We start from the raw sequence: 27,828 nt of genomic DNA, 5'->3' as shown, positions 1-27,828 counted from the left end.
GCTGAGTGCATTTAGCCACAGGTGGGCAAACTGTGTCCATCTATGACGTCAACATAGGAATGGAATTTTGATCTTTGTGAAGGCAGGATGACAAACATGACAACCAAATGTTTGTAACCTTTTGGTGCATTATAGCCTAAGCTCCCTAGAATCTGGGTAAGCCCAGAGTTCCCTTTTCTGAATCAAGTGGTGGTGTTGCTATCATTGTTTTTAATTTTTGATAGGTTTTTTAAAAATTTGTTTGTAAATTTTTTTATTTGTAATTCCAAATTTTGGCCTTCCCACTCACCCTTCCTCTACCAATTGAGAAACAAGAAATATGAGACCAAAGACAGTAATGTTCAAAATAGTTATTAAAAATTCCCACAGTCAAAACTCCTGAAAAACCAGAAGCCACTGACAATAAAGATGTCATTTCTTTTCCTTTCCCAAATCAATCCTAGGTGAATAAGCCTGGAAATGAGAGTCAGAAAAGGATGGGATGGATCCATGATCACTCAGCCATCCTTCCAAATCATTTCTTCATTCTGAGCCTCAGTTTCTCCTTTTGTAAAATGAGGGGCTCAGCCTAGTTGACCCCTGAACTTCCCTCTAACTCTCAATCTAGGGTCATCAGATGTATTCTGGGACAACCCATGGTCTTTTCTTATCCTTTTAAGACCATGACCCTTTAAAATTATCCCCTGGAATGTAATAAACACAGAGTAGTAATAATAATATTTTGTCCTTCATTTTCTTTCTTTTTTTTAGTTTTTTTTTTGCAAGGCAAATGAGGTTAAGTGACTTGCCCAAGGCCACACAGCTAGGTAATTATTAAGTGTCTGAGACTGGATTTGAACCCAGGTACTCCTGACTCCAGGGATGGTGCTTTATCCACTACACCACCTAGTCACCCCTTGTCCTTCAATTTCGAAGAAGACCATGACATCAGGGAAATGATGCCATAACGAGCACATAGAGTAATACAGACAATAATAGCTCTTATCATTGTTAGTACTTTTATTAGTCTTAAGAGTCAAGGAGAGTCAAGTCTAAGTTGCTTTGATTGGAGGGCTCATTCGATGGTCAACGATCTGAGCGTGAAGTCTTGCCTAATTTCCAAGAAGTTGATTTCTTCCAAGTTAAGACGGTTAGGGAAAGTGAACTCACAGCCACGTGGAAGTTTAATCTTAAACTCCTTCACTTCAAAAATTACTGAAATCTAAAAGGGTAGAGCACAAAAGGAGATAAATACAGAACCCTGGATTTGGAAAAAGGAAGATCTTGGTTCAAATTTCATCTCAAGATACACTCTCCTAGGCACTATGTGATCTTGGGCCAATCATTTCATCATTCAGAGACTCAGTTTCTCCTTTTGTAAAATGAGGGACTCCATCTAATTGGCCCTTGAGTTCCCTCCAGCTCTCAATCTAGGGTCTTCTGATATATCTTAGGATACCCCAGGGTCTTTTCTTATCCTAGTAAGACTGTGGCTCTTCAGGACTCTCTCCCTTTTCTTCCAACTGCCCAGCTCTGGGATGCTGGGATTCTGTCTATTGACCTTATTGAAAGCTTTTACCCCTTTTTTTCTGACTTTCCATCTTTTTGCCATTGGAGGTCGCTTCTAGGTTTCTTGGGGCAGATTCCCTAGGTGGATGAAATCTTCTCTTGGGTCCTTTCCAGGAGAAACACTACATGATCTGATTCTGGCATCTTACCTCAGTTCTAGTCCCTTGTTCAAAAACAAAGTAATGCTGTTTTTCTGCCTGGTCCCAATAATAGTCATTCCTGGAGTTGCAGACAATGATTTTTTCCTCATTTCGAAAGTTGAATTGTGGGCTTATATGCAGACCAATATTACCTGAGTCTTTGCCCAATTCAATAGCAAATCTGGGAATAGAGAACACATGTCCATCATTAGTTTGGGTTTCAGAGTCTTAGAAACCCACCACTGAGAGAATATCTCAGCTAGAAGATGTCGAAGTGCTCTTTTTTTCTGCAGTATCCTGCCGACATATTTTCTAGCCTCAGAGACAGGGAACTCACTACTTATCTGAATCGTCTGTTCCAGCTTCTGGGCAGGTTCTGTGGGGAAGTTTTTCCAGATGCTGAGTTCTAGCTCTGCCTTCTAAGGCTAAGACAAGAGCAATTTGGTACTTCTAGTCAAGGGTCAGGAGCAAGGAGGTGTGTAAAGCACTCAGCTCTCACCCATGGTTAGATGCTTTCTCCTCCTTCCCATTTTCCACTTACCTCTTGGCATCAACTGGAATATCTCCCTCTATTTTTATGCAGACTCCAGGTTGGAGTTTCAAGTCAGTGGAAGTTATTCTCTGAAAAGACCAAACACAGCAAAATGAGGACAGCTGAGGAGTCCCAGAGCTTCCAGGTGGGCAGGAAGGTTCTAGGAAAGCAAACTATCCATGGGTGAGATGGGAGTCAGTCCCAGCCCTGGGACCTTGGGAAACCCCCCTTATGTCTATGGGTCTCAGTTTCTGCATCAGTTACTTGAGGAATTCTCCTAGATGATTGATTCAGTGCACTCCCCAATATAAAGCTCAGGAAATTGATGTACAAAGAAGCAGAGAAGTGACCACTTCCAAGTCACACAAGTGAACAGAATCAGAATTGGAATCCAAATTTTCCTAGGGCTCAGGTTCATGATCTCTCCATCTCACTGGACTTAGCCTTTCACAGCCAGGGGACCCCAAGGTATCCCTATCCATTGCTCTCCTCTCCCCAGGATCTCTCTGGAGTTATGAGGTTTTCAAAAACCCCATACAAGAGGGAGAAAAGGCCAGTCTTTATAAGGACTGAAGAGTTTGGGTTTTGACTTAGAGAAGAGGAGAAAGGAGCCCCAACCTGTAAAGGAAGGGGTTGTTAAAACATTCCCCCAAACAGACTTTTCTTATGTTTTCCAGATTCTTTCCATGCCCAACTCCCAGAGGATCCTTGACATCTGGAACTTCAACCTCTACCCTGGACAAAATTCCCCTCGGCCTATACCGTGGTCATGATGGAGGATGAGAAATGTTCCTGGGATTTGTCTGACTTCTCTGGGAATCCAAAGGATGCTATTGAATTCCAAGGCAGCGATGCTAACTCTGGGAAGTGTGGCACCCTTCAAATAGGCTGTGGCTCTCCAGGCTTCTGCTGAGTCCCCACCCCAAACCCAGCCCAGTCCTCCAATCTGGCACTTTCCACCAATACAACAGAGAAAAGGGGAGGAGGCGTGTCTCAGGAGCGAGGCTGGTGAAATTTTTGAAGTCTTTCAAAAACCAGAGTAGATAAACCTTTGCTCACTCCCTGCCCCATCCTTTTGTAGCCTTTCCTACCACCCCCCAAAAAAGCTGTCTCTGGGGGGGATGTGGTTGGGGTGATTGGAAGAGATATTGGGGAAGCTAATGGAAAGCTACTTTTGGAATGAACAAGAACTGCTATTCTCAAGAACTGACTGGGGCCAAGTTGGAGGCTTGACCTTATTCTGGTCTGGGTGAGAGTCAGCTCCCTGGTCTCCAGTGAGTCCCTATGTGGGGGAAAATCCCAATCAGAGAAAGGCAAACCATGGAGTGACCTAAGCAAACATCTGGTTTCCTAAGTAATAGGGAAACTAAGGTTTAGGGTTCATTTAGGGAGTAAAAAATTGAACCAGGACTTTTATCCGGGTCCAGAGATCCCTGACCTTGTTTCATCATATCACTCTGACAAATGACATGCTTTTCAAAAAGACAAATAGATGCAAAGATGAGAGCTTTATTGACAAATGGGAAGATTGGGAAGAGTGAATGGAAATAACATGGTCCCCTTTAGTGGTGAGGGATCAGTGTGCTTCTCTATTGTCTTTGAACATCTCTCCGGGGATCAGTGGGTGTCTCAAGTCTTACTGAACCCCCATATAGGCTCTCCATGCCTCTAATTATAAGGAGAAAATGTCTGACAAGGTCTCTGATCTTGAGCTTGTGGCTTCTGCTGTCAGAAAACACTCTTTGTCTTGTCTGTATTGTGAGAATGGAGGAAGTCATGCTGAGGTTCCTCAGAAAGCCCTGGATGGGAGTGACAGGGACTCAATGGGACCCTTGAGTGCTGCCAGAGAATGAGATCCAGGCTAGGGATCCCAGAGAAATCTGTGACCCGGCTTTCCCCGAGTTTCTCACCGTGACAATGAGACCCAATGACACAGAGAGGAAAGGATAGAGGTTTGAGGTCCCTGTAGTCCCATTAAACTAAAGGGGCATGGTTCGGGGCATGAATGAGGGAGTATGTGCCCCCGAGGGAAAAGAAGGCATCTTATTTTTCCCATCATGACTTTCCTTTCACCCCTCTCTCTTATTTCTCTCAAGATGGGAACTTGAAGGCCTACAGATACAAATCATTTATATCCTCTGAAACTCAGTTTCCTCATCCATAAATTCAGATCCTCTTTGAATTATAAGTAGGGCATCATAGTGGATAGAGATGCATTCCCTCCAAGAAAAAAAGACCTGGGTTCAAATCCCATTTCCCAAGTCATCTACCTTCTCTGTGCTCTGAGATAGGGGTTATTTACCTAGGATTTACATATTTCCCTGGGTTCCATGGACAGATTACAAACCATTTGTGAATATGGAGAAGAAAAAAAGTAATTAGATCTTATTTTCATTGAACTATAATTGAAATGTACTATTTCCTTCAAGTATTGAAAGACTCATTTTTCTGAAAGACTTCACCAACCTTTGGTGGTTGAGGGCGTGTCAATGAGAGAAATCAATGAAAAGACTCTGCTTTGACTCTCTGAGTTGTAGATAAGGTACTGTCTTGTTTTTTGGGGGGGGACTTTGCTCACCTGGAAGGTGCTTACAGATACAGTCTCATCATAGGTAGGGTTCCTATTCTCATCTCAAAATAGAATCATCAAAAGCTTCACTTGAAAGAGACCTCATACATCTATTGAAATAAAATCTATGAAATCTTTCTCTCAAATAATTCTAGGCTCTCCATGAAGACAACAATGGGGAAAATCACTTCCTGAAGCACCAACTAGTTCCATTTCTGGACAGCTCCCATTGTTCAACTGAAAGGACACCTTTTCCAAATTCCTCCTGTTCTGCCTCTGGGACTGAGCAGGACTGGGCTAAACCCTCTCCTGTAAGACAACCCTTCTGTATTTGCAGGAATGGCTCAGGGACCCAAGTCCAACACTCTTCACTATTCCTTCTGCTATCATCTTTATCAAAAACTAGAGAAGCACTCAATAAATCTTGGAGAGCTTGGAGAAACATAATACCTGATCTCCACGTGTGTGTGTGTGTGTGTGTGTGTGTATGGGGAGGGGGGAAGAATAGCTCCTCTCCTCCCAAGCCTCCCACCAACCCCAAGAACCTCACATCCTTAGCCTGATTCCAGCCCCTTCATCTCCCACACAGTCCTGGCATCACATCTCAGTGCCAGCGTGGGACTCAAGGGCAAATCATATCTCCACTATGAATCTCAGTTTCCTCCTCTATAAAAAATACAAGAACCAACTCTCCTCCCAGATTTCATGGGTGAAAGATCAAATGGGTGAGGAGACAGGCTCACTCTTCAAATCTTATCGATGCATTAAACAATGTTCATTGTTCACCCAACTGAACTCTCCTTGCTGACCTTAAAGTTATATCCCACATAAAGGGGAGACCCAGTTTTATACATGAAAACAGTTAATGAGGGGGGCAGCTAGGTGGCATAGTAGATAAAGCACCAGCCCTGGAGTCAGGAGTACTTGGGTTCAAATCTGGTCTCAGACACTTAATAATTACCTAGCTGTGTGGCCTTGGGCAAGCCACTTAACCCCATTTGCCTTGCAAAAACCTAAAAAAAAACCCCCAAAACAACAATTAATGAAATGAGGTAAATTAAGTATAAGGAAACAATGCAACATTAGTAAAGCTGTTTTCTAAGTGGAAGAAAGTTTAGGAACTTTCCAGGTTGGGAGAGGGTGAGTCAACAGGTGCAGACTCCTGAATTCAGAAAAACGAGATGTTCTACTCCCTCCAATCAAAGGAATAAGTAAACAATATCTAATTGATCAGTATAAAGCTACTTTCAAGATAAGATACATAAGTTGATTTTGATGTACAGTTCCTAAATCTTTGGATCTGACCAGTTTTCTGGTCAGCACAACTTAGGTCCTCAGCAGGGAAGTGTAAGCAGCAAGGAGAGGTGATCCAGCTTCCTAGTCATGCAGGATGTCAACAATATAATAAGGCTATCTCTCAGTTCCCAAAATTGAAAGTTTACCTCCCAAGAAAAAATTTGGACTAAACCCACCACTGAATAAAAAAGCAGCTGGGCTATCTGCAGAATGAAGAACCAAGACAGAGTCAGTCTTAGTTCACTCAAATCCCATAATTCATCACTTTCTGGCCTAATCCCCTTAATTTCCTCTTTTGATTGATGGTGGAGGAGAAATCTCTCTCCTCACCTGTATCACTTATCTTTAATTTAAATCTCTAAGAATTTTCATAAATTCCTAATCAGAATTACCTAAAGTAGGTTACAGAACAAACTCTTAGAGGGCATACAATGTACTACTTTTGAAAAGGAATATATACATATCACTGAGGTAACCAAGGAAATTTTAGCATAAACATAAGCTGTTGAGTCTCAGTTCTGGACTCCTTCAATCTTTCCCCAGGCGAGTGTTGGAGGGGTGGGAGACAAGGGAGACAAGGAAGACAAGGGAGACAATTTTCTTCCTCAGGATCTCCAAGTGCTCCATTTATTCACCAAAACACTAGTGCCTAAATACCTTTCCAGGCTCTAATCCACTCCCACTCCCATGGCACTTAACAAGACAAGACTCTGGTGTTCAAGGTGAAGATAATTCACGATACTCCCATACACAATGGTTCCCAACAATAAACACCACGAAATAAAACACAAAAAATACAGCAGCATTAATCATCAATATTAACTAACATCACCGGCCCTGGAGTCAGGAGTACCTGAGTTCAAATCCGGACTCAGACACTTAATAATTACCTAGCTGTGTGGCCTTGGGCAAGCCACTTAACCCCATTTGCCTTGCAAAAAAAAATATTAACTAACATCAATGTCCATTTAATTTAGAATATTTTGATTCCTGGATGCCTCATATACTCCTCTAATCTAGGAAATTGCTTCTCTTGGACATTCTGGAATATGTGCCATTCTCAGGGCATTTCTGAAGAGGCTCTGCTTCTCTGGTTCCAAATTACTTGTAGATGGTTACTAGATAATTTTGTTGAAATATGCCAGTAAATGAGTTTCATACAAGTTAGTAGTCTCTAAAATTTGGTCCTCCAATTCTGAAACTATGGAGAATTTCAATTATTATATACCTCTTTCCGTTTCTTTTTCCATCTAAGTCCTTATGTGATTGAAAATTTTTTAAAAATTAAAACATGAGATATGACTTGTAAAATATTCCTTTATTGTAAAATATTCCTTATTTAAAATGATCAAGGAGGTGGAGCCAAGATAGTGGCAGGAGAAGAGCCTCTCCTAGGTCCTCTCTCCAAAATATTTCAAAAATCTTAAAATTATGACTCTAAGTAAATTTCCAAGACAGAACCCACAGAAAGATCCAGTGAGACCATTCTCCAGCCCAAGGTAACCTGGAAAATAGTGGGAAAACACTGTTCCACAGGGTTAGAAGGGCTGCTCCACCAGAGTGAAGACACCTCAGCCTTCCAGAAACAGCTCAAGGGTGCCCAGGAGCCCTGGCTCCTGGCAGCAAAAGCAGTTTCCTGACCTGCACCCCAGGGTACACAAAGCACAACTTGTAAGATCAGCAGGGAGACCTCTGCCAGAGCATGAAGCCCAGACCATCAGCATGGTCAAGGCAGTCAGGGTACCCAGATCCAGGAAATGGAAGCACAGTAAGAGCCAGAAGCACAGAGCCAGTAAGCAGGAGCCTCAAAGCAGCTGCATCTTGAGTGCTCAGCCCATTGAAGGCAAGGGAACGGAGGGAGACTTCCGAGGTCTGTCCTCTATCTCTGGAACAGGACTCTGGGGCTCTGACCACATTCAGATCCTGATCACAGTCTAGGTCCCCCAATAGATCAGGGACCCCACCTCAACCCTGTGCAAGAGGGGTGAGCTTGTGGTCATTCACAGACCAGGAGAGCAGTTAAAGCCTCACACAGTGAGGTCCCTGTGGGGGTGCCCCAATAAAACTCAAAAACTCAGGAAGTACCCCCAAATCAGGCAAAGGCTGGAGAAATGAGTAAACAGGGGGAAAAAAGGAACCTGACCATTGACAAATACTTGGTCTATGATCCCAAGGAGGATCAAAATACTCAATCTGAAGATGAGGAAGTCCAAGCTTCTACATCTAAAGGCTCCAAGAAAACTGGAAGTTGGGCTTAGGCTATGAGAGAGCTCAAAAAAGATTTTGAAAATCAAGTAAGGGAGATAGAAGAAAAATTGGGAAAAGAAATGAGAGAGATATAGGAAAAACATGAAAAAGAAGTCAGCAGCTTAGTCAAGGAGATCCAAAAAGACTCAGTCTTTCTGTTGGTTCTCACTCTCTAGAATTGGATTAGAGCCATAATTTCATAGCATTTGGAGTTTTCTTGGGAAGAGTTTCTGGGAATTCCTGTCTTCACATTGCTAACTTGGCTCCACCCTTCATATGAACTATTGAGACTTACACAGTACTGAACCTTCTAAACTTTTGTTGGTCTGATCAGTCGCAGGTGTCCACACTGTACTTTGACCTTATAGAGATACGCTGTTGACCACCAGTCAATTCAGGAACCCAAGTTCTTCTGAGGGGAGGATGGGGGGAGGATGATTTCTTCTATGTTCTCAGAAGAGGGACTGTGAAAGGTTAATGACAGGTTTCTTTGAGTAGGAATACTCCTTTATACATATCGCAATTAAGACAGAGATGGTTCTCCTTGATCCTCCAAGTCTTATATAGACCCGAACCAGGGTCATTCTGAATGGTGGAGAATAGGAGACTTTCCATTCAAACTATTTAACTCAGTCATGGTTCTCACTTTTTAGTTGAAATTTGAAAGAATATACCAAAACAGTTGCAATGATGAATTTACTCACCATGGGTATATGGAATTGGTAAACACTCAGAGATAACACAAAGTCTAGGAGACCTGAAAGATAAATAGATCTTGTGAAAGAATTCAGTAGGTAACACACCCCAAAAGCAGCCCTGAGTGCAACAAGGCTTGCAGATGAAGACTAATTTACCAAAGTTGACACTGGATTTCTGGAGCAGCCATAGTGAAGGGGTTTTGTAATCAAACTAGTGTAGTCAACAAGTTTATATAATTGCCTTAAATGTAGAATGGAACTAAAGGAAGCTGATGACTTTGTGATAAATCAAGAAACTATCAAGCAAAATCAAACCTAGGAATATTATAGCCAAGTTCCAGAACTCCCAAGTAAAAGAGAAAATATTACAAGCAGCCAGAAGGACACAATTCATATATCATGGAGTTGCAGTCAGGATCACACAGGACTTAGCAGCAACTACATTAAAAGCTCATAGGGCTTGGAATATAATATACCAGAAGGCAAAAGAGCTTGGAATGCAACCGGGAATCAACTACCCAGCAAGGCTGAATGTCCTCTTCCAGGGAAAAAGATGGACTTTCAATGAACCAGGGGAATTTCAAATGTTCTTGTTAGAATGGCCAGAGCTGAACAGAAGGTTTGATCTTCAGATACAGGACTCAGGTGAAGCATAGAGATTGGAGGAGAAGGGGAAAATATGAGGGAGTTAATGATGATGAACTGCATGTATTCCTGTATAGAAAAAATGACATTGATAATATTCATATGAACCTTCTCAGTTAACAGAGCAGGTAGAGGGAGCTTTTATAGTTGAAGCACAGGAGAAAGCTGAATTTGAAGATATATTGTGGTGTAAAAATGGAGTCAATAGATAATAAGGAAATGTAATGGGTGAAAGAAAAAGGAGAGGGAGAATAGGCCAAGATATTTCTTTATTACAAAATTTTTCTTTATTACAATGAGCTATTGCAATGATATGGAAGGGGGGGAGGCAAGGGGGGAATGAGGGAATCTTCGTTCTCATCAGAGGTGGCTAGGAGAGGAAACAGCATATATACTCAATGGGGTATAGGCATCTGCTGTAAGAAGGAGAGAGGAGGGACAGGGGGAAAGAGGGGATGTGAGTGATGGAGGGGAGGATGGACCATGGGGGAAGAGTGGTCAGATATAATACATTTTCTTTTTTACTTCTTACAGGGGGCTGGGATTAGATGGCCTGTCCGGGACCATAGGGCCAAGTGGATGCTGAGCCTAAGGGATGGTCCCCTAAGAGGCTTGGGGCCTCTTGGCTCCAGGACCAGGAATCTGTCTACTGCACCACTCAGCTACCCTACAGCAGAGTCAGAGTGAAAGGAAAGAGAAAATAGAGTACATGGTAGTGGAGAAATACAAAAGGAGGGAGTTGTGATCAGCAATGGCAATGGTGGAAAAATAGGGAAGTAACTTTTGTGATGGACTTATCATAAAGAATGTGATCCACCTGCGACAGAGTTGTTGGTGTTGGAACAAAGACTGAAGCACATTTTTTATTATTATTATTATTGGGGGGTGGTGCAGGGCAAATGGGGCTGGGTGGCCTGCCTGGGGCCGCATAGCAGGGTGATCGTTGGGTGTCTGAGGCTGGATTTGGACCTGGGTGCTCCTGGCTCAAGGGCCAGTGCTCTGTCCACCACCCAGCCACCCCTACTGTTATTACTATTTTATTTTGTTTTGGGTCTTTTCTTTTCTTTTCTTTTTTTTTCAGGGCAGTGGGGTTGGGGTGGCTTGCATGTCACACGGCTGGGTGATTATTGGGTGTATGGGGCCAGATATGGGCTTGGGTGCTCCTGGCTCCAGGGCTGGTGCTCTGTCCACTGTGCCACCTGGCCATACCTACAATTATTACTATTATTTTTTTAATTTTAATTTTTTTCTCTCCCTTTTACTTTATCACTCAAGTGAGTCTATATTTTTTGGGAGGGGGGGTATTTTGTTTACTTTTAAACAAGAATATTTTATTAATGTATAAAAAACATTATTTGTACAAAATGAGAATAAATATTAAAAAAGTCAAGTGCAAATGAAGCTTATAGAGATGTATAATTCTAAATACATGAGTAAGGCAATCCAAAACTTATTTATGATGTCCTGAATGCTATTTATAAACCCAAGACCTATGGTATATCTCAGCTTCCTAATGCTGATTCAGACACATTGAAAAGGGACATGAATCTAGAGAGTTTGGGGTTGAATACTTTCTTAGTGTTAACTTCAGACATCCTCAATCAGTGCTGAAAGTCATTTATTTCATAGCTTACAGCGATTTTCAGTGAAGTTCAGCCCTCCCTAGCCAAATTTCCAAGTGAAGAAGAAATTTAAAGGTCTTTAGGCTTCTCTTTTGTGACAAAGTCCCTGGTGTTGATTTTATTCTATTTGATATTACAAGGTGTGGCAGGGACAGGGGGCATTAACTGCTCATGCAAAAGGTGACTGAAAATTCCCAGATCTATAAGACCAGAGGAGGTTATTTCCCCAGGAGTTCAAGCATACCTCTGTTGACTATCTCTTTAAAGGTAAAGGAAATATGCTGTACTGTGACAATCACAGGGTGGATATTTTTTTAAATTCATTTCTGGCAAGATTCTTTTTGTGGATGTTACTTTCCTTGTTCTAATTATATGCCAAGATAATTTCAACATTAATTTTTTTGGTAAGATTTTGACTCCCACATTTTTTCTTCCCTCTCTCATCTCTGAATAGCAATAATCTGATATTTGTTTTGTGTTGTACAAGTACAATCATGTTAAGCTTATTTCCATATTAATGATATTGTGAAAAGAATCAGAACAAAAGGGAAAAAATCACAAGAAAGAAAAATATAAAGTACAAATAAAAATGAAAAGAATCATTGATGTGCTTTCAGACTCCATGGTTCTTTATCTGGATGCAGATAGCCCTTTCTGTCATAGTGTGTTGGAATTGTCTTTGCTCACTCTATTGCTGAGAAGAGGAGAGTCTGCCATAGTTGGTCATTATATCATGTTGCCATTGGTATCTACAAGGTTCTTTTGGTTCTGCTCACTCCACTCAACATAGGTTCATGTAAGTCTTTCTAGATTTTCAGAAATCAGTCTGCACATATTTCTCACAAAACAAGATGCAATTGTTCTAAATCAGATGAGTAAATGCAGTGTTATTCATCAGATCTCTTTGGGAAACAGACCTAGTAGTGGTACTGTTGAATGAAAAGCTATGCACAATTTTATAGCCCTTTGGGTATAGTTCTAAATTATTCTCCAGAATGGTTGGATCAGGTTAAAATTTCACCAATGGTGCATTAGTGTATTAGATTTCCCACATCCCATGCAACGTTGATCAATTCTGCCTTATTAACCAATGTGAGAGGTAAAAGATTGTACTTCGGAGCTATTTTAATTTACATTTCTCTAATCAGTGGTGATTTAGAGCATTCTTTCAGTTGACTATAGTTAGTTTTAATTTCTTCCTCTGAAAAGTGCTTATTCATATTTTTTTGACCTTTTATCAATTGAGGAATGACTTGTAGCCTTATAAATTGGACCCAGTTCTCCTTATATTTTAGAAACAATGCCTTTATCAGAAAAACAGCCTGTAAATATTGCTTCACAGTTTTCTGCATTTCTTCTAATTTTGGTGTTGGTTTTGTTTGTGCAAAGACTTCTTAATTCCAAATGATCAAAATTATCCATTCACATTTCACACCTGTTTGGCCATAAATTCATCCTTTCTCCATAGATCTGACAGATAAATGATTTCTTGTTCTAAATGGTTGCTGGCATCACCCTTTATATATCTAAATCATGTTCCCATTTCAACCTAATCTCGGTATGGAGTGTGAGATGTTGGACTATGGCTCATTTCTGCCTGCCTATTTTCCAGTTTCTCAGCAGTTCTTTAATGAAGTCTTGTATTGTTGTCCCAGAAGGTGGAGTGTGTGGTTTTATCAAGCAGATGATAACTAGAGTCATTTATTACCATTTCTTTTGTACCTAATATATTCCACTGATCCATACTCTATTTCTTTTTTTTTTTTTAGGCTTTTGCAAGGCAAATGGGGTTAAGTGGCTTGCCCGAGGCCACACAGCTAGGTAATTGTTAAGTGTCTGAGACCGGATTTGAACCCAGGTAGTCCTGACTCCTGGGCTGGTGCTTTATCCACTGCACCACTTAGCCGCCCCAATACCAAACACTTTTGAAGACTGTCATCCTTTTCCTGGAAGATGATCATCTACCTGAGAGCCATTGTGGTGTGAGAAAGGCCAAAAAACAATAGATAAGGTGTGTGCGGATGAATACCTACAGGAGGAATTCTAGGAGCAAAAACAATGGACTGGAAACAACATCCATCCATCTTGCCTAGGACTTAAATACTGTCAGTCATGAAGCCTTAAGGAAGATCATGGCAAAGTTTGGTTTCCTGGAGAAGCTCTGCAGTATTCCATGCCAGGTCCATGATGGCATGGTGACCAAGGTTCTGGATAATGGGTGATACTCTCACATTTTCCCAATCAGCAGTGGAGTGAAACAGAGCTAAATCCTTGCTCCCATGCTTTTTAGCGTTGTCGTCAGATACCTTCAAAGTGAATGAACGCTGCATCAAGATAAGCTACTGAATTGATGGTCAATCATTCTACTTGAAAAGGCTATAAAACTCCTCTCTGAGCTGTGGCCCTGTGACTGGCAACATGGCTAAACATACCAAGAAGGTCTCAATTGTTGGTAAATATGGAACAATGGTGAAGAACATTGAAATTAGCCAGCATGCCAAGTATACCTGCTCCTTCTGTGGCAAGACCAAAATGAAGAGATGGGCCGTAGGTATCTGGCATTGTGAATCCTATATGAAAACAGTATTTGGTGGTGCTTGGACATACAATACCACTTCTGCAGTCACAGTCAAATCTGCCATCAGAAGACTGAAGGAATTGAAACACCAGTAAAATCATCTCCTTATATTATTCGGAGTCCATAGTCCAACAATAAATGTGTCAATTTGTGGAATAAAAAAGAAGAAAAGAAAAAGCTACAAATCAACATAAGGATGAAATTTTGATCTTCTTTGAGAAGGCAGAATAGCAACCATGACCACCAGGTACTTGTCACTCTTTTGTTTGTTATGGTCTAAGCCCCATCATGTGGTAGTGTTGTCATTGCTTTAACTTTTGGATAGATTTTATTTTTTAATTGGTTTTTAAACTCCATTTTTTAAAATTTGGAGTTCTAAATTCTGTCTTTCCCTTCCTCAAACAACAGAGAAGCAAGTAATATGTGACCAATGACAGTAATTTTTAAAGTATATGCTATGTAACCCCTCCCCCAGTTGAATACTTAGAGAATAAGAAGTTTGTGAAGATGTCATTTTTTCTGCTATACTAAACTGATCCCAGGCCCAGAACCCTTGTCCTAGAGATTTACCAGAGAAACATTGGGGTACCCTCTCCCTCAGAACAGAACAGCACAGACAATGCCAGCTCTTATCATCATTAGCACTTTTATTAGTCACAAGAGAGCCCCAAGATTCAAGAATGGTGTCCGAAGCCGGCTTGATTGGAGGGCTCATTCGAAGATCAATGCTTTGAAGTGGAAGTCTTTACAAATATGCAAGAAGTTGATTTCTTCTAAGTTATAACGATTAGGGAAAGTGAATTCAAAGCCATCATGAAGTTTAACCTTAAACTCCTTCACATCAAAAGTTATGGAAATCTGAAGGGAAAGAGGGAAAAATCAGATGAATACAGAGCCCTGGACTTGGAGAAAGAAATATCTGGATACAAAATTGATCTCAAGACACACTCTCCTAGGCACTCTCTGTGATCTTGGAGAAATCAGCTCTTCATTCTGAGTCTCACTTTCAACTTTTATAAAATGAGGGTGTCAGACAAACGGGTCACTGAGGTTCCATCCAGTTCTAAGTCAAGGGTCCTTTGATATATCCCAGGACATCCCAGAGTCTTCTATTATCCTATTGGGACCATGGCCTTTCACAGCTCTCTCCCTTTTCACCCAGCCTCTGTCCAGTTCTGGGATGTTGGACTTTCTGAGCATTGACCTTGGGAAAGTCACTGACCCCCTTCCTTTTCTAGTTTTTCATCTTTTAAGGCTGATTCTACATCTCTTGTGTCAAATACTCGAGTTGGATGAGATCTTCTCATTTGGTCCTTCCCAGATGAAACATTACATGATCTGTTTCTGGGATCTTACCTCAGTTCCAGCCCCTTGCTGAAATATAAAGTGTTCCTGTCTTTCTTCTTGGCCCCAATCAAATTCCTTCCTGGAGTTGCAGATGATGACATTTTTGTCTAGACCAAAGTTGAAGCGGGGATTGAAGTGCAGGCCAATATTATTATAGCTTTCACCCAACTCAATTCTAAAGCTGAGAATAGAGAACACATGTCCATCTTTAGCATAGGGCCCAGAACTTTAGAAACCCACCAACCAGAGACTCTTTGACCTAGAAGATGCCAACATGGTCTTCACTTCTGCAGTGATCCTCCTACATACATTTTTAGTCCACTTACTGGTTGGCATCAGCTGGAATATCTCCCAATATTTTTAAGGTGGATCCACGCCGGAGGCTGAATTTAGTGGTAAAATTCTGAAAAGATCAAGCACAGCAAGGTTAGGACAGGTTGATGAGCTGCAGAGCTTCCAGTTGGGCAGGAAGGTTCTAGGAAGTCAAACTATCCACAGGATAGATAGTGCTAAAATAGGACCTTTGAAAATTCTCTCATGTCTATGGACCTCAGTTTTCTGCATCTGTTACATGAGGAACTGTCCTAGATGATTGAGCCAATCCATTCCCCAATGTAAAGATCAGGCAACTGTGGCTCAAAGAAGCAATGAAGCAGAGACTCAAAGCCCAAATCACAAAAGTGATTGACAGAATCAAAACTAGAATCCAAGTTTTTCCTGGGTTCCAGGTTCATGATCACTTCATCCCATTGGCTGCACCAGAGTCAACTTAAGTTTGTAACACATATAATCTGGCCCTCAGGCAAGGATGAAGGGAAAAGGGAGAGCAGTGTTGTTTCCCCAAGGGTAGGAGAAAGATGATTACTCTATCTCCATGGGGATCATCCCTGAAAGATAGATCAACCTTACCTTGCCTTCCCCACCTATTTTTCTGCCCTCCTCCTCATTCTCCCAGAGCTGTCCCCTTCTCATTAAATAGGGATGGAAATCCTGCCTCCTCCTCCCCAACCTGCAACATTTCAGGATGAGTTGCCCCCATTTTCAAGAGCTACATCTTGATTCAAATTTAGGGCTTGAGCCAGTAATGCCCAGGAAAAGGGGAGTTGGCAGGGGAGGGGAAGATTCAGAAAGAAAAGTGAATCAAGGGTGAACGTGGCAAAAAAAACTAGAGTTAAGAACTCAGCTTCTCCTGCCCTGGAATAAAAAAGGCAAAAGACCCCAGGGAGCTGAGATATTTGGTCCCTCCCTGTTCTAAATCAATTGAGAAGAAATGAGAGGCATGGAGAGGGGAATCTTATAACTTGATTGCTAGAGAATATATAAGAAGTGTGCTTATGAGGTTAATTTGACACACATTTTGAAAGAAGGGAGGGTTTGCATTAGGAGGACCTAAGGCATGACTTTCCCCCTAACCCACTGGATTTATTACATCCAGCCTACTCCCTTTCCAATGGAGCTTTCTCAGCCTGGATTCCTTCTCGACCATAAGAATGGGCTGGAAGTAACTCTCTAAGACAATTATTCAGTCCTGTTCCTCTGACAGAGCATTCATCTCTGCCACCCCATTTGGCCACCTTGACTCTTTTCCCCTTCCACCCAGTTAAGGGGTCTACTTCACCTCCTACCCCCAGCCCAACACAGACCCAGCCTCTGAGTCAGAGGACACCAAGGCCCCCTTCCCCGTTGCTCACCTGTCCCTAGGATCTCATTGGAGATACCAGATTTTCAAAGACACAGTGCAAGGGGCAGGATGTGGAAGGGCGACCCTTCTAAGGGCTGGGAAGTTTGGGGTGGGGATTAAAGAAGAGAAAGGACCCCCAACCCTTAAAGAAAGGGATTGCTCAAACATTTTCCCCAACACATTTTTCTTAAGTTTTCGAGATTCAGAGGATCTCCGATTTCTGGACCCTGGACAAGATTCCCTTCAGTCAATATCTTTACCATGATTGAGGATGAATAATCTGCGATTCTTCTGACTAAGCTGGGAATCCAAAGGATGATGTCGAATTACAAGGCAGCGATGCTGATTCTGGGAGGTGGGGGCCCTTCAAATAGAAGGTCGGTCTCCCGGCTTCTACTGAGTCTCCACCCCCAAACCTAGCCCTGTCCACCCATCTGACACTTTTGTCCAATGCAGCACAGAAAAAGAAAGGAGGCGGATTTCAGGGGAGGGGCTGGCGGAATTTTTGAAGTCTTTCTTGGAGGCATAGCCAATAAAAGAGGAGATAAACCTTTGCTCACCTGTCCCGCCCCCTCCCCCAAATCCCCATCACCCCCACCATGGAGAGTTTCTTCCTTTTGTAGCTCCCCCCCCAGCTATCAAATTCCCCAAAACTGTCTCGTGGAGGATGTGGTTGAAGTGAGTGGTAGAGAACAAGGATCTGCTATTCCCTAATAAGTGAACTTGGAACTATCTGGAGGAATGACAACCCTCTGGTCTGGGCAGAGAGTCAGCTCCCTGGCCTCCAGCGAGTCCCTCCGAAGGGGTGGATCCTAATCAGATGAGAACATGATGTGGGTGATTGAAGATACCATCTGGTTTCTTAAGTAAAGGGGAAACTGAGACCTAGGAGTTACTTGGGGAGTAGAAGTTGGACCGGGTCTTGTACCCAAGTCCTGTGACCCAGAGGGCAAAGCTTGTTTCATTATATCACAGATAAATGATCATGTTTTTCAAAAAGGGAAACTGAGATGGAAAGATGAGAGTAATTTCCCCACAACTATGGTTCACTGAAATTGAGGAGGTTCGTTGAAAAATAGGGACATTGGGAAGAGGGGATGGAATCAATTTGGTCTCCTTAAGGAATGAGGGATAAATGTGTCTCTCCAATATCTTTGGACATATCCAAATTCTCAGTGCTTGAGAGAACTCTTAGAAAGGGATCATTTACCTAGGACTCACAGATGTCTGCATGGACAGATTAGAAGGCATTTGGAAATATAGAAAGAAGAAAAAAGAAAATAGACCTTTATTTTCATTGATCTGTAACTGAAATTTACATTTCCTTCAAGTTTTTTTTTTTTAAACACCTCATTTTGGGGGCAGCTAGGTGGCGCAGTGAATAGAGCACCGGCCCGGGAGTCAGGAGGACCTGAGTTCAAATTCAGCCTCAGACACTTAATAATGACCTAGCTGTGTGGCCTTGGGCAAGCCACTTAACCCCATTGCCTTGCTAAAACCTAAAAAAAACCCCCAAAAAACGAAACACCTCATTTTTTCTAAAAAGTTTCACCAGTCTTTGGTGGCTGAGGGGTGTCAATGAGAGGAACCAGTCAAAGGAACCCTGCTTTGACCCTCTGAGTTGCAGAGAAGATGCTGACTTGTTTTACTCACCTGGAAGTTGGCTACAGATATAATGTTATCACAGGTAGGGCTCCTGTTCCTATGCCCTAACAGAATCATCATATCTTCGCTCGGAAGTGACCTCATACACTTACTGAAATATAATCTTCCTTGGAAACCTTCCTGCCACATAATTACTAGACTCTCTATGAAGACCTTCAACAAGGGAAAACACTCCCAGTAGCAGCAACTGTTCCACTTTTGGACAGCTCCCATCATTTAAATAAATGAACCTCTGCACCTTTCCTAGGAAATTCTTTTGCTTCTGTCACTGTGACTGAGTAGGACAGGCTAAAAATCCTCTCCTGTAAGAAAGCCCTTCTGTATTTGCAGGCATGACTCAAGGACCCAAGTTCAACACCCCTCACTATTCTTTCTAAAACCATCATTCTCAAAAACTAGAGAAACACTTCATAAACCTTGGAGCTGATGAAGAAACACAAAACATGATCCCTAGGCAGAGGGAGCTCCTAGCAGGGAGTGAGCAGAATAGTTCCTTTCCTCCCAAGCCTCCCACCAACCCCAAGATCCTCACATCTTGAGGCTGATTCCAGTCCCCTTCATCTTCCACACAGTCCTGGCACTACACCTCACTGCCAGCTGTGGCACCCAGGGGCAAATAATATCTCCACTATGAATCTTAATTTCCTCCTTAATAAAAAGGACATAACTATCTGTGTACCAACCCCTTCCCAGCTGTCATGGATGAAAGATCAAATGACTGAGGAGACAATGATTCTCTCTTTAAAGCTTATCGCTACATTAAGCACTGCCTGTCTATTGTCCACTAAACCAAGACCAGCTTCCTTGGTGACATTAGGTCTGTACCCCAAATACAGGGGGAAACAATTTTATATCTGAAAAAGAATTAATCAAATGAGGTAAATTAAGTAAAAGGGAACAATACAATGTTAGGTAAGCTGAATTCTAAGTGGAAAAAGGATTAAGAAATTTTAAAGTTGGGAGGGGGGAGGAGGGGAGCAAAGTGTCTATAAGGGCAAGTCCCTGAATTCAGAAAAAAAGATGTCCCACTCCCCACAATCAAAGGAATATGGAAGCGATATCTGATTAATCAGTGCAAGACACTTTCAAGATAAGACACCTAGGTTGCTCTGGATATATAATTGTGGGGAAACTTCTTGCTTAAATTTTTGGATCTGACCAGGTTCCTGATCAACATAACAAATCCTCAGCAGGCAGATGTAAGTAGTAAGGAGAGGTGTCCAGCTTCCTAGTCATACAGGGATCCAACAAAACAATAAGGTTTTGAAAAGATTTTCTCCTAAGAGAGAATTTGGACTAGATCCACCATTGAGTTGAAGAGAAGCTGGGCTATCTGCAGAACTGAGTATCAAGATGTAGTCAGTCTAATTCACTCAATTCCCATAATTCATCACTTTCCATCCTAATCCTCTCAATTCTCAATTTTTTTTTTGAATGATGGTGGAGTGGAAATCTCTCTCCTCTCCTGGATCATTTATCTTTAAGTTAAATCCTTGATTTTCCTAAATTCTTAATCAGAATAACCCAAGGCAGGTTACAGATCAAATTAAATAGAGAGCATATAATGGACTCATTTTGAAAAAAGAAAATATAAATATCACTGAGGTAACCATGAAAATATAACATAAAGATATACTCCATGAAATAAAATACCAATATACAAAAGTAATGATCATTGTTATTTAACTTTCATCAATTGCCTTTGTATCCTGGTAACATCCTCCTAATGTCCATTTAATCAGTATATTTTTATTCTTAGATGCCTCATGTAGTCTTCTGATGCCAGGAAATTCCTTCTTTTGAATATTCTGGAAGAGTCTCATTCACAGGGCAGTTTTGAAGGAGGCTCTGCTTTTCTAAATTACTTGTAGAGGGTTAATAGATAATTCTGCTGAAAATTACCAGTAACTGAATTTCATACAAATTAGTAGTCTCTTAAATTTAGTCCTCCAATTGTGAAACTACAGAGAATTTCAATTATTATACACCACTTCCTATTTTTTATTCAGCTAAATACTTTATGTAATATAAATTTTTTAAAAATTAAACATGAGGTATGAACTTTTCTTTCTTTTAAAATTATCAATGAGATCCATTAAAAATGAGAAAAAGAGGGGCAGCTAGGTGGTGCAATAGAGCACTGGCCCTGGAGTCAGGAGGACCTGAATTCAAATCTGATCTCAGACACTTAATGTAGCTGTGTGGCCGTGGGCAAGCCACTTAACCCCATTGCCAAAAAAATGAGAAAAAAGACTGTTGTTTAGATATAAGTATCCTGTAAACTTAAACACCCTCTGGAAATTGGAGGTTATCATATGTACTATTGAAGACTACACTATGCTGAACCTTCTAAGCTTTCATTGGTCTGATCAGCCACAGGTGTACTATACTTTGACCCTTTCATAGAGATGTGATTTTGACCACCAACCAATTCAGGAACTCAAGTTCTGTCTGGGGGAGGATGATTTCTTCTATGTTTCCAGAGGAGGGATTGTGAAAGGTTAGTAACAGGTTTCTTTGAGTAGAAATACTCCCCTTTGCATACTGCAATTGAGACATAGAGTGTTCTCCAGAAAACTCAAGATCAATAGGTTAGAGTTCTCTCTGAGCAGGAACAGTCTGCTACATACTTGGAAGAAAAGTTGAGCCAACATGCTGATGGTAAAAAATAACACAAAGAAAAAGAGTGGGCTACTTTCAGAGATTTGGTGACTAGTACTGCATTTATTCATCTGGATCAGAACAATTTCAAACACTGTGACTCCTTTGATGAAAATATTGTGGAAATTCAGAAGTTACCAAATGAAAAACAAAAATTCCAAAGGATTTATCAGTAATATGGTTTATCTGTCTCTCAGGGAGCATTTAATTCCATTAAAAGTCAAGTGCAAGTGAAGCTTAGAGATGTATCATTCTAGGTGCATTGATATGACAGATGAAAATCCATAGTAACAATCCAAAACTTATTTATGATGTCCTGAATGCTATTTATAGATCAAAGACCTATGGCATATCTCAACTTCTTAGTGCTGATGGAACCACATTGATAGGGATATGAACCTTAGAGAGATGGGTTGAACACTTCCATAGCTTTCACAACAGACTATTCTCAGTCAATGCTAAAGCCATTGACTGTGTACCTCAAGGTAAAGTCAATCCTTCTCCAGCCAAGTTTCTAATTGAAGAAGTTTGGATGCTCTCAGACTCCTCTTTTATGTCAAAGTGTCTGATACTGATTTTATTCTAGCTGAGATTCACAGGGTGCGTGTCTGTGGTAGGGGCTCATACAAAAGGTGACTGAAAATGCTCATGTTATATAAAACAAGAAGTTGTTTCCCCAGGAGTTCAAGGTTGCCTCCATTGACCATATCTATAACAATAAAGGAAATATGCTGTGCTGTGACAGTCACAGGTAGAGCTTTCTCTTATTCATTTCTGGAAAGATTCTTTTTTGTTGGTTTGCTATTTTCTTTTTTCCAATAGCATGTCAAGATAATTTCAACATTCATTGTTTGTAAGATTTTGACTTCCACATTTTTTTCTTCACTCTCTCGTCTTCAAATAGCATTTAATTTGAGCCCTTTTTCCTTTCTAGCTTTTCATCTTTTCCCCATTAGAGATTGTTTTCAGGTTTCTTGTGTCAAGTTTAGTTCCATATCAGTCATATTGTGAAAGAAGAATCAGAACAAAGGGGGGAAAATCATGTGAAAGAAAATATAAAATACAAATAAATACAAATATAAAATATAAATATAAATAAAAATGAAAATAGTGTGTGTTGATGTGCTTTCAGACTCTATGACTCTTTCTCTGGATGCAGAAGGAATTTTCCATCGCAGTGTTTTAGAATTGTCTTTGATCACTGTATGCTGAGATGAGGTAAGTCTGTTTTAGTTGATCATCACATAATGTTGCTATTACTGTCTACAATGTACTCTTGGTTCTGCTCACTTCATTCAATATCAGTTTATGTAAGTCTTTTAAGATTTTTCTGAAATCAACCTACTCATATTTCTTATAGAAAAATAGTACTCCATCACATTCTGTACTATACCCTATCCAGTTATTCCCCAGTTGATGGACATCTCCTCAATTCCCAATTCTTTGCCACCACAAAAAAGAGCTGCTATAAATACTTTTCTGGATATGGGTTCTTTTCCCTTTTAGTGATCTCTTTGGAATACACACTTACTAGTGGCATTGCTGAAAAGGGAATGCATAGTTTTATAGCCCTGTGAGTTCCAAATTGTTCTTCAGAATGGTGGGATCAAATCACAACTCCACCAACAATGCATTAGTGACCTAGATTTTCCACATCCCCTCCAACATTGATTATTTTCATTTTTCTGCCATTTTAGTCAATCTAATAGGTATGCCTACAGGTAGCTTTAATTTCTTCCTCTGGAAACTATCTATTCATATTTTTGACCCTTTGTCAATTGAGAAATGACTCGTAGTCTTATTAATTTGACCCAGTTCTCTTTATATTTTAGTAATGATGCCTTTATCAGGAACACTGGCTGTAAATATTGTTTCACAGGTTTCTGCATTCCTTCTAATTTTGGCATTGGTTTTGTTTGTGCAAATTTTTTATTTTAATGTAATAAAAATTATCTATTTGTATTTTTCCTGGTTGATATTTTATTTTATTTTTCCAAATCTATTTGCATTTTACAGTGCTCTCTCTTTCTTGTTTGGACATAAATTCTTGCTTCCTCCATAGAGCTGACAGATAAATTATTTCTTGTTCTCCTAACTGGTTTATGGTATCCCCCTTTATGTTCCCATTTTAACCTGATCTTAGTATAGTGTGTGAGATGTTGGTCTATGTCTAGGTTCTGCCATACTATTTTCTAGTCATCTCAGCAATTTTTGTCAAATAGTGCATTCTTATCCCAGAAAGTGGAGTCTTTTGATTTATGAGAAAGTAGATTACTATACTCATTTATTAGTTTCTTTTATACTTGATCATGTGCTTGTCATAGCATCACCTCCCAGTTGTCATGGGATTCTTCAAGAACAAAGGACAGACATCATCATCATCATCATTTTATACCTATCATTTTATACCTAATTTATTACATTGATTCACCACTCTTAGCTAGCACTAAAGAGTTTTGTTGACTGTACTGGCAAAATTCTTGCCCAAGTCCTTAGGAATTGTCTGATTCTTCTTCTGGAAGTTGGTCATCTATCTGAGAGCCAGTGCGGCTTGAGAAAGACCAAAGAACAATCGATATGGGGTTTGCTGCCCATCATCTCCAGGAGGAATGCCAGGAGTGAAACAATGGTCTGGATACCACATTCATCCATCTTCTCAAGGACTTTGATACTATTAACCATGATACTGTTAAGGAAGATGATGACAAAATTTGGTTTCTTGGAGAAGATCATCAGTATTTCATGCCAGTTCCACAACTGCATGCCAGCCAGGGTTCTTAGTAATGGGTGATGCTCTCCCACTTGCCCAGTCAGCAATGGAGTGAATCAAGGCTGCGTATTTGCTCCCATGTTTTTTAGCATATTGTTACAGCAACGTCAGATGCCTTCAATGCATACAGCATCAAGGTAAGCTACCGCCTTTATGGGAAATTATTCAACTTGAAAAGGCTACAAACCAAGATTAAAGCAGATGGACAATTGATGTATGATTTTCTATTTGCCTAAGACTGTGCACTCAATGCCTTATCTGAAACAACTGTCTGAAATACTTTTCTGTTGCTTGTGGTGATTTTGTCTTAGCTCCAGGAAAATACTGAGGCTCCATCATCCAGCACTACAGCATCCATTCATGGAACTATCAGTTATAACAAATAGAGAAGTTTTGCATAATGATAATAAGTTCCCTTATCTTGGTAGTATACTTTCCCATAGGTACACGTTGGTATTGAGGTGAAAGCACATACTACCTAGCTAGCTCAATGTTTGGGAAGCTAAAATGAAAGAGAAGGGGTATCAGACTGATTACTAAACTAAAGAACTATAGAACCTTTGTGCTGACTTCACTGCTACATGCCTGTGAAGCCTGGCCAGTCTACCAGCACCATGCCAGGAAACTGAATCACTTCCATCTGAATTGTCTTAGGAAAATTCTGAAGATTATCTGGCATGATAAGGTAGGGGATATTGAGATTCTTTCTCAAAGTAAATTCCCAAGTAGTTTGAACCTTTTCTTGTGATATGGCCTAAGCTCCTGAGAATCTAGGCACATCCAGGGACCCCTTTTCTGAATCATGTGATGGTGCTGCCTTGGTTGTTTTTAATTTTGGATGGGTATTATTTTTTAAAGTATTTTTTGTAAATTTTTTTAAATTTTGACTTCCAAATTCTCTTTCCCCTCTCACCTTCCTCTACCAATTGAGAAGCAAACAATATGGGACCAATAGTAGAAATGTTTAATATATGTGTATATATTTTTATATACATATATATGTATATTTACACACACACACACACACACACACACACACACACAAAAGCCCAGTGGAATACTAAGAAAATCAAATATTGGTGACAACAAAGATGTCATTTTTTTTTAGGGTTGTTTTTTTTTTTTGCCCAAGGCCACACAGCTAGGTAATTATTAAGCCTCTGAGACTGGATTTGAACCCAGTTACTCCTGACTCCAGGGCTGATGCTTTATCCACTGTGCCTCTTAGCCGCCCCAACAAAGATGTCATTTAAAAAAAAACCCAGATCCATCCCAGGTAGAGAACCACTGACCTTGAAAGTCACCAAAGGACCAATGAGATGAAGGGATTTGTCCAGAATCACCCAGCCATCCTTTCTAACATAAAACTCTGCCATCTATCCCCTAGAACAGAATAACACAGATAATTCTTAATATCATTAGCCCACTTTTATTAGTTATTAGAGAGTCCCAAGAGTCAAGAATGATATCTGAAGCTGGCTTGATTGGAGCGCTCATTCGAAAGTCAATGAGGTGAGCTTGAAGTCCCCAGTAATTTCCAAGAAGTTGATTTCTTGTAAATTAAGACGATTAGGGAAAGTAAATGCAAAGCCATCAGGAAGTTTCACCTTAAATTGCTTCAGTTTAAAAGGTATGGAAATCTGAAGAGGGAGAGGGCAAAAGGAGATAAACACAGAACCCTGGACTTGGAGACAGGAAAACCTGGGTTCAAGTTTCATTTCAAGACCCAATCTCCAAGACATTGTGTGACCTTGGGCAAATCATTTCTCCATTCTGAGCCTCAGTTTACCTTTCTATAAAATGAGGGGTTCAGACAAGAAGACCCCTTGAGGTTCCTTCCTACTTTAAATCTAAGGAATCCCAATGTATCCTGGAAAACCACAGTCTTCTCTTATTCTATTGGAACCATGACCCTTCACAAATCTCTCCCTTTTCCCCTCTGTCTACCTTGAAGATGCTGGGCCTTTGGTTATTGACCCTGGGAAAGCCGTTGATCCCTTTTTCCTTTCTAGCTTTTCATCTCTTCCCCATTAGGAATTGCTTTCAGGTTTCTTGTGTCAAATACCCAAGGTGGATGAGATCTTCTTTTGGGTCCTTTCCAGGTGAAGTACTGTATAATCAGATTTTAGGATCTTACCTCTGCTGTACTCCCTGGTTTAAACTTGAAGTGTTTCTGTCTTTCTTCTCTTCCCCAAATGTAATCAGTCTTGGAGTTGCAAACAATGATTTTTCTGTCATTATGAAAGTTGAAGCGTGGGTTGAAGTGCAGGCCAACATTACCATAGTTTTTTCCCAATTCAATTCTAAAGCTGGAAATAGAGAACACACGTCCATCATTCACATGGGTTCCAGAGCCTTAGAAATCCATCACTCAGAGAATCTTTGAGCTAGAACAGATAGAATCCAAATTATGACCTGCAGGCCACATGTGGCCAGCTGTGTATTAGATTTTTTAAATTCAATCGCTAATAAGTAAACTTGTTGATGTTAATTGTCTCTGGTGTTTGTAAGCCGTATTGCAGACAGAACACATCACATAGAATTTTCAATCGATCTGTGGGATGCGGTTCTGTCTGTAAGATGCAGACCAGTCAGTATGAACTTACCTTTATGCTGCTGTGTGGTCGCTTTGTCATTTTGTGTTTGCTTTCCCAATTGGTGCCTTCACATGTTGTATTGATGACACACAACCACCCACTTTCTAAGAAGTTATGAGGCAACCTTTTATATCTAAGAACCTTGACTCCAGAGCTGTGACTTAGCACTATGTCTGCTGAACTTGGTCTGTATTTTTTATTCTGAATGTGGTCCTTGAATAATTATTTATTTTAATGAAGCCCTAAAATAACTAACCTAAGGTTGGACAGCCCTGAGATGGAAGATGCCAAAATGGAATTCTTTTCTACTGTGCCTGGCCAACATATGTTTTAGCCTCAGAGACAGGGAGTTCTTCAAATTGTCCATTCCAGCTACTAGGCAGCTTCTGCGGGGAAGTTTTCCTGATGCTGAGTTCTGCCTTCTTCTTCGGCTAAGGCAAAAGCAGCTTGGCGTGTCTACCCAAGGGTCAGGTGCAAGGAGGTGTGTAAAGCATTCAGCTTTCAGCCGTGGTTCAGGTTTTTCTCATCCTTCCCATCTATCACTTACTGTTTGGCATTAAGTGGAATATCTCCCACTGTTTTCATGCAGACTCCAGGTTGGAGGTTCAAGTTACTGAGAGTCATTTCCTGAAAAGGTCACGGACAGCAAGATTAAGACGGGCTGATGAGTCGCCGAGCTTCCAAGTGAGCAGATCGTATGCACCAGAAAGGATCTAGGAAAGCAGACTCTCCACAGATGAGATAGTAGCTTTGGGGCCTTGGGAAAGTCCCTTCCTGTCCATAAGCCTCAGTTTCTGCATCTGTTACATGAAGACCTCTCCTAGATGATTGATCCAGTCCACTCCCCAATGTAAAGATCAAGAAACTGAGGCTCAAAAAAGCAAAGACGTGACCCATCCCAAGTCACACAACAGAATCAGAACTGGAATCCATGTTTTTCCTGGGTTCCAGGTTCACGCTCACCATCCCACTGACTGTACCAGCACCATCTTTGGTTTGCATCATATATAACCTGGCCCTCAGGCAAAGATGAAGGGAGAAGGGAGGACAGTGTTGTTTCCCCAAGGGTAGGATAGCTATATATCAATGTGAAAAATTCCTGGAAGCTAGGCCACCCTTCCCCATCTACTGTCCTGCCCAATTTTTCATTCTCCCAAAGCTGTTCTCATCTCATTAAGCAGCGCATGGACCCACCCTGCAGCATTATAGGAAGAACTGCCCCATTCACTAGA

General features: G+C 40.8%; 3 protein-coding genes across 3 annotated transcripts; 1 reads left to right on the top strand and 2 right to left on the bottom strand.

Moving 5' to 3' along the window:
- Nucleotides 1–1,054: 1,054 nt before the first annotated feature.
- LOC141512267 (galectin-1-like) lies at nucleotides 1,055–3,884 on the bottom strand. Its single transcript, XM_074221075.1, has 4 exons — nucleotides 3,861–3,884; nucleotides 2,230–2,309; nucleotides 1,698–1,869; nucleotides 1,055–1,201 (listed from the first exon to the last, which is right to left on the bottom strand). The coding sequence occupies exons 1-4, from the start codon at nucleotides 3,882–3,884 to the stop codon at nucleotides 1,055–1,057; spliced, it is 423 nt and encodes a 140-aa protein (XP_074077176.1).
- Nucleotides 3,885–13,715: 9,831 nt separating this feature from the next.
- On the top strand, nucleotides 13,716–13,970 carry LOC141511794 (large ribosomal subunit protein eL43-like). Its single transcript, XM_074220831.1, has one exon. It carries the CDS (start codon nucleotides 13,716–13,718, stop codon nucleotides 13,968–13,970), a length of 255 nt encoding a protein of 84 aa, XP_074076932.1.
- A 616-nt stretch (nucleotides 13,971–14,586) lies between these two features.
- LOC141512266 (galectin-1-like) lies at nucleotides 14,587–25,375 on the bottom strand. The gene is made up of 4 exons (XM_074221074.1): nucleotides 25,292–25,375; nucleotides 15,549–15,625; nucleotides 15,232–15,403; nucleotides 14,587–14,733 (listed from the first exon to the last, which is right to left on the bottom strand). The coding sequence occupies exons 1-4, from the start codon at nucleotides 25,373–25,375 to the stop codon at nucleotides 14,587–14,589; spliced, it is 480 nt and encodes a 159-aa protein (XP_074077175.1).
- Between the last annotated feature and the right edge of the window lie 2,453 nt (nucleotides 25,376–27,828).

Source organism: Macrotis lagotis, chromosome 2 (assembly GCF_037893015.1).
Source record: "Macrotis lagotis isolate mMagLag1 chromosome 2, bilby.v1.9.chrom.fasta, whole genome shotgun sequence".
NCBI lineage: Eukaryota > Metazoa > Chordata > Mammalia > Peramelemorphia > Peramelidae > Macrotis > Macrotis lagotis.
This window is presented reverse-complemented; position numbering and strand designations above follow the sequence as displayed.

What these genes read in the sequence shown, in the direction of transcription:
- LOC141512267 (XM_074221075.1), bottom strand. Translation starts at nt 3,884, where the DNA reads ATGGAGAGCCTATATGGGGGTTCA. An exon ending in AGAGCCTATATGGGGGTTCA is followed by an intron (nt 2,310 to 3,860) that starts GTAAGACTTGAG and finishes TGGTCTTTTCAG; the next exon opens with AGAATAACTTCCACTGACTT. An exon ending in AACAAGGGACTAGAACTGAG is followed by an intron (nt 1,202 to 1,697) that starts GTAAGATGCCAG and finishes CTACCCTTTTAG; the next exon opens with ATTTCAGTAATTTTTGAAGT.
- LOC141511794 (XM_074220831.1), top strand. Translation starts at nt 13,716, where the DNA reads ATGGCTAAACATACCAAGAAGGTCTCAATTGTTGGTAAATATGGAACA.
- LOC141512266 (XM_074221074.1), bottom strand. Translation starts at nt 25,375, where the DNA reads ATGGCAGAGTTTTATGTTAGAAAGGATGGCTGGGTGATTCTGGACAAA. An exon ending in GTCCTTTGGTGACTTTCAAG is followed by an intron (nt 15,626 to 25,291) that starts GTCAGTGGTTCT and finishes TGATCTTTTCAG; the next exon opens with AATTTTACCACTAAATTCAG. An exon ending in ATTCCAGCTGATGCCAACCA is followed by an intron (nt 15,404 to 15,548) that starts GTAAGTGGACTA and finishes CTCTATTCTCAG; the next exon opens with CTTTAGAATTGAGTTGGGTG.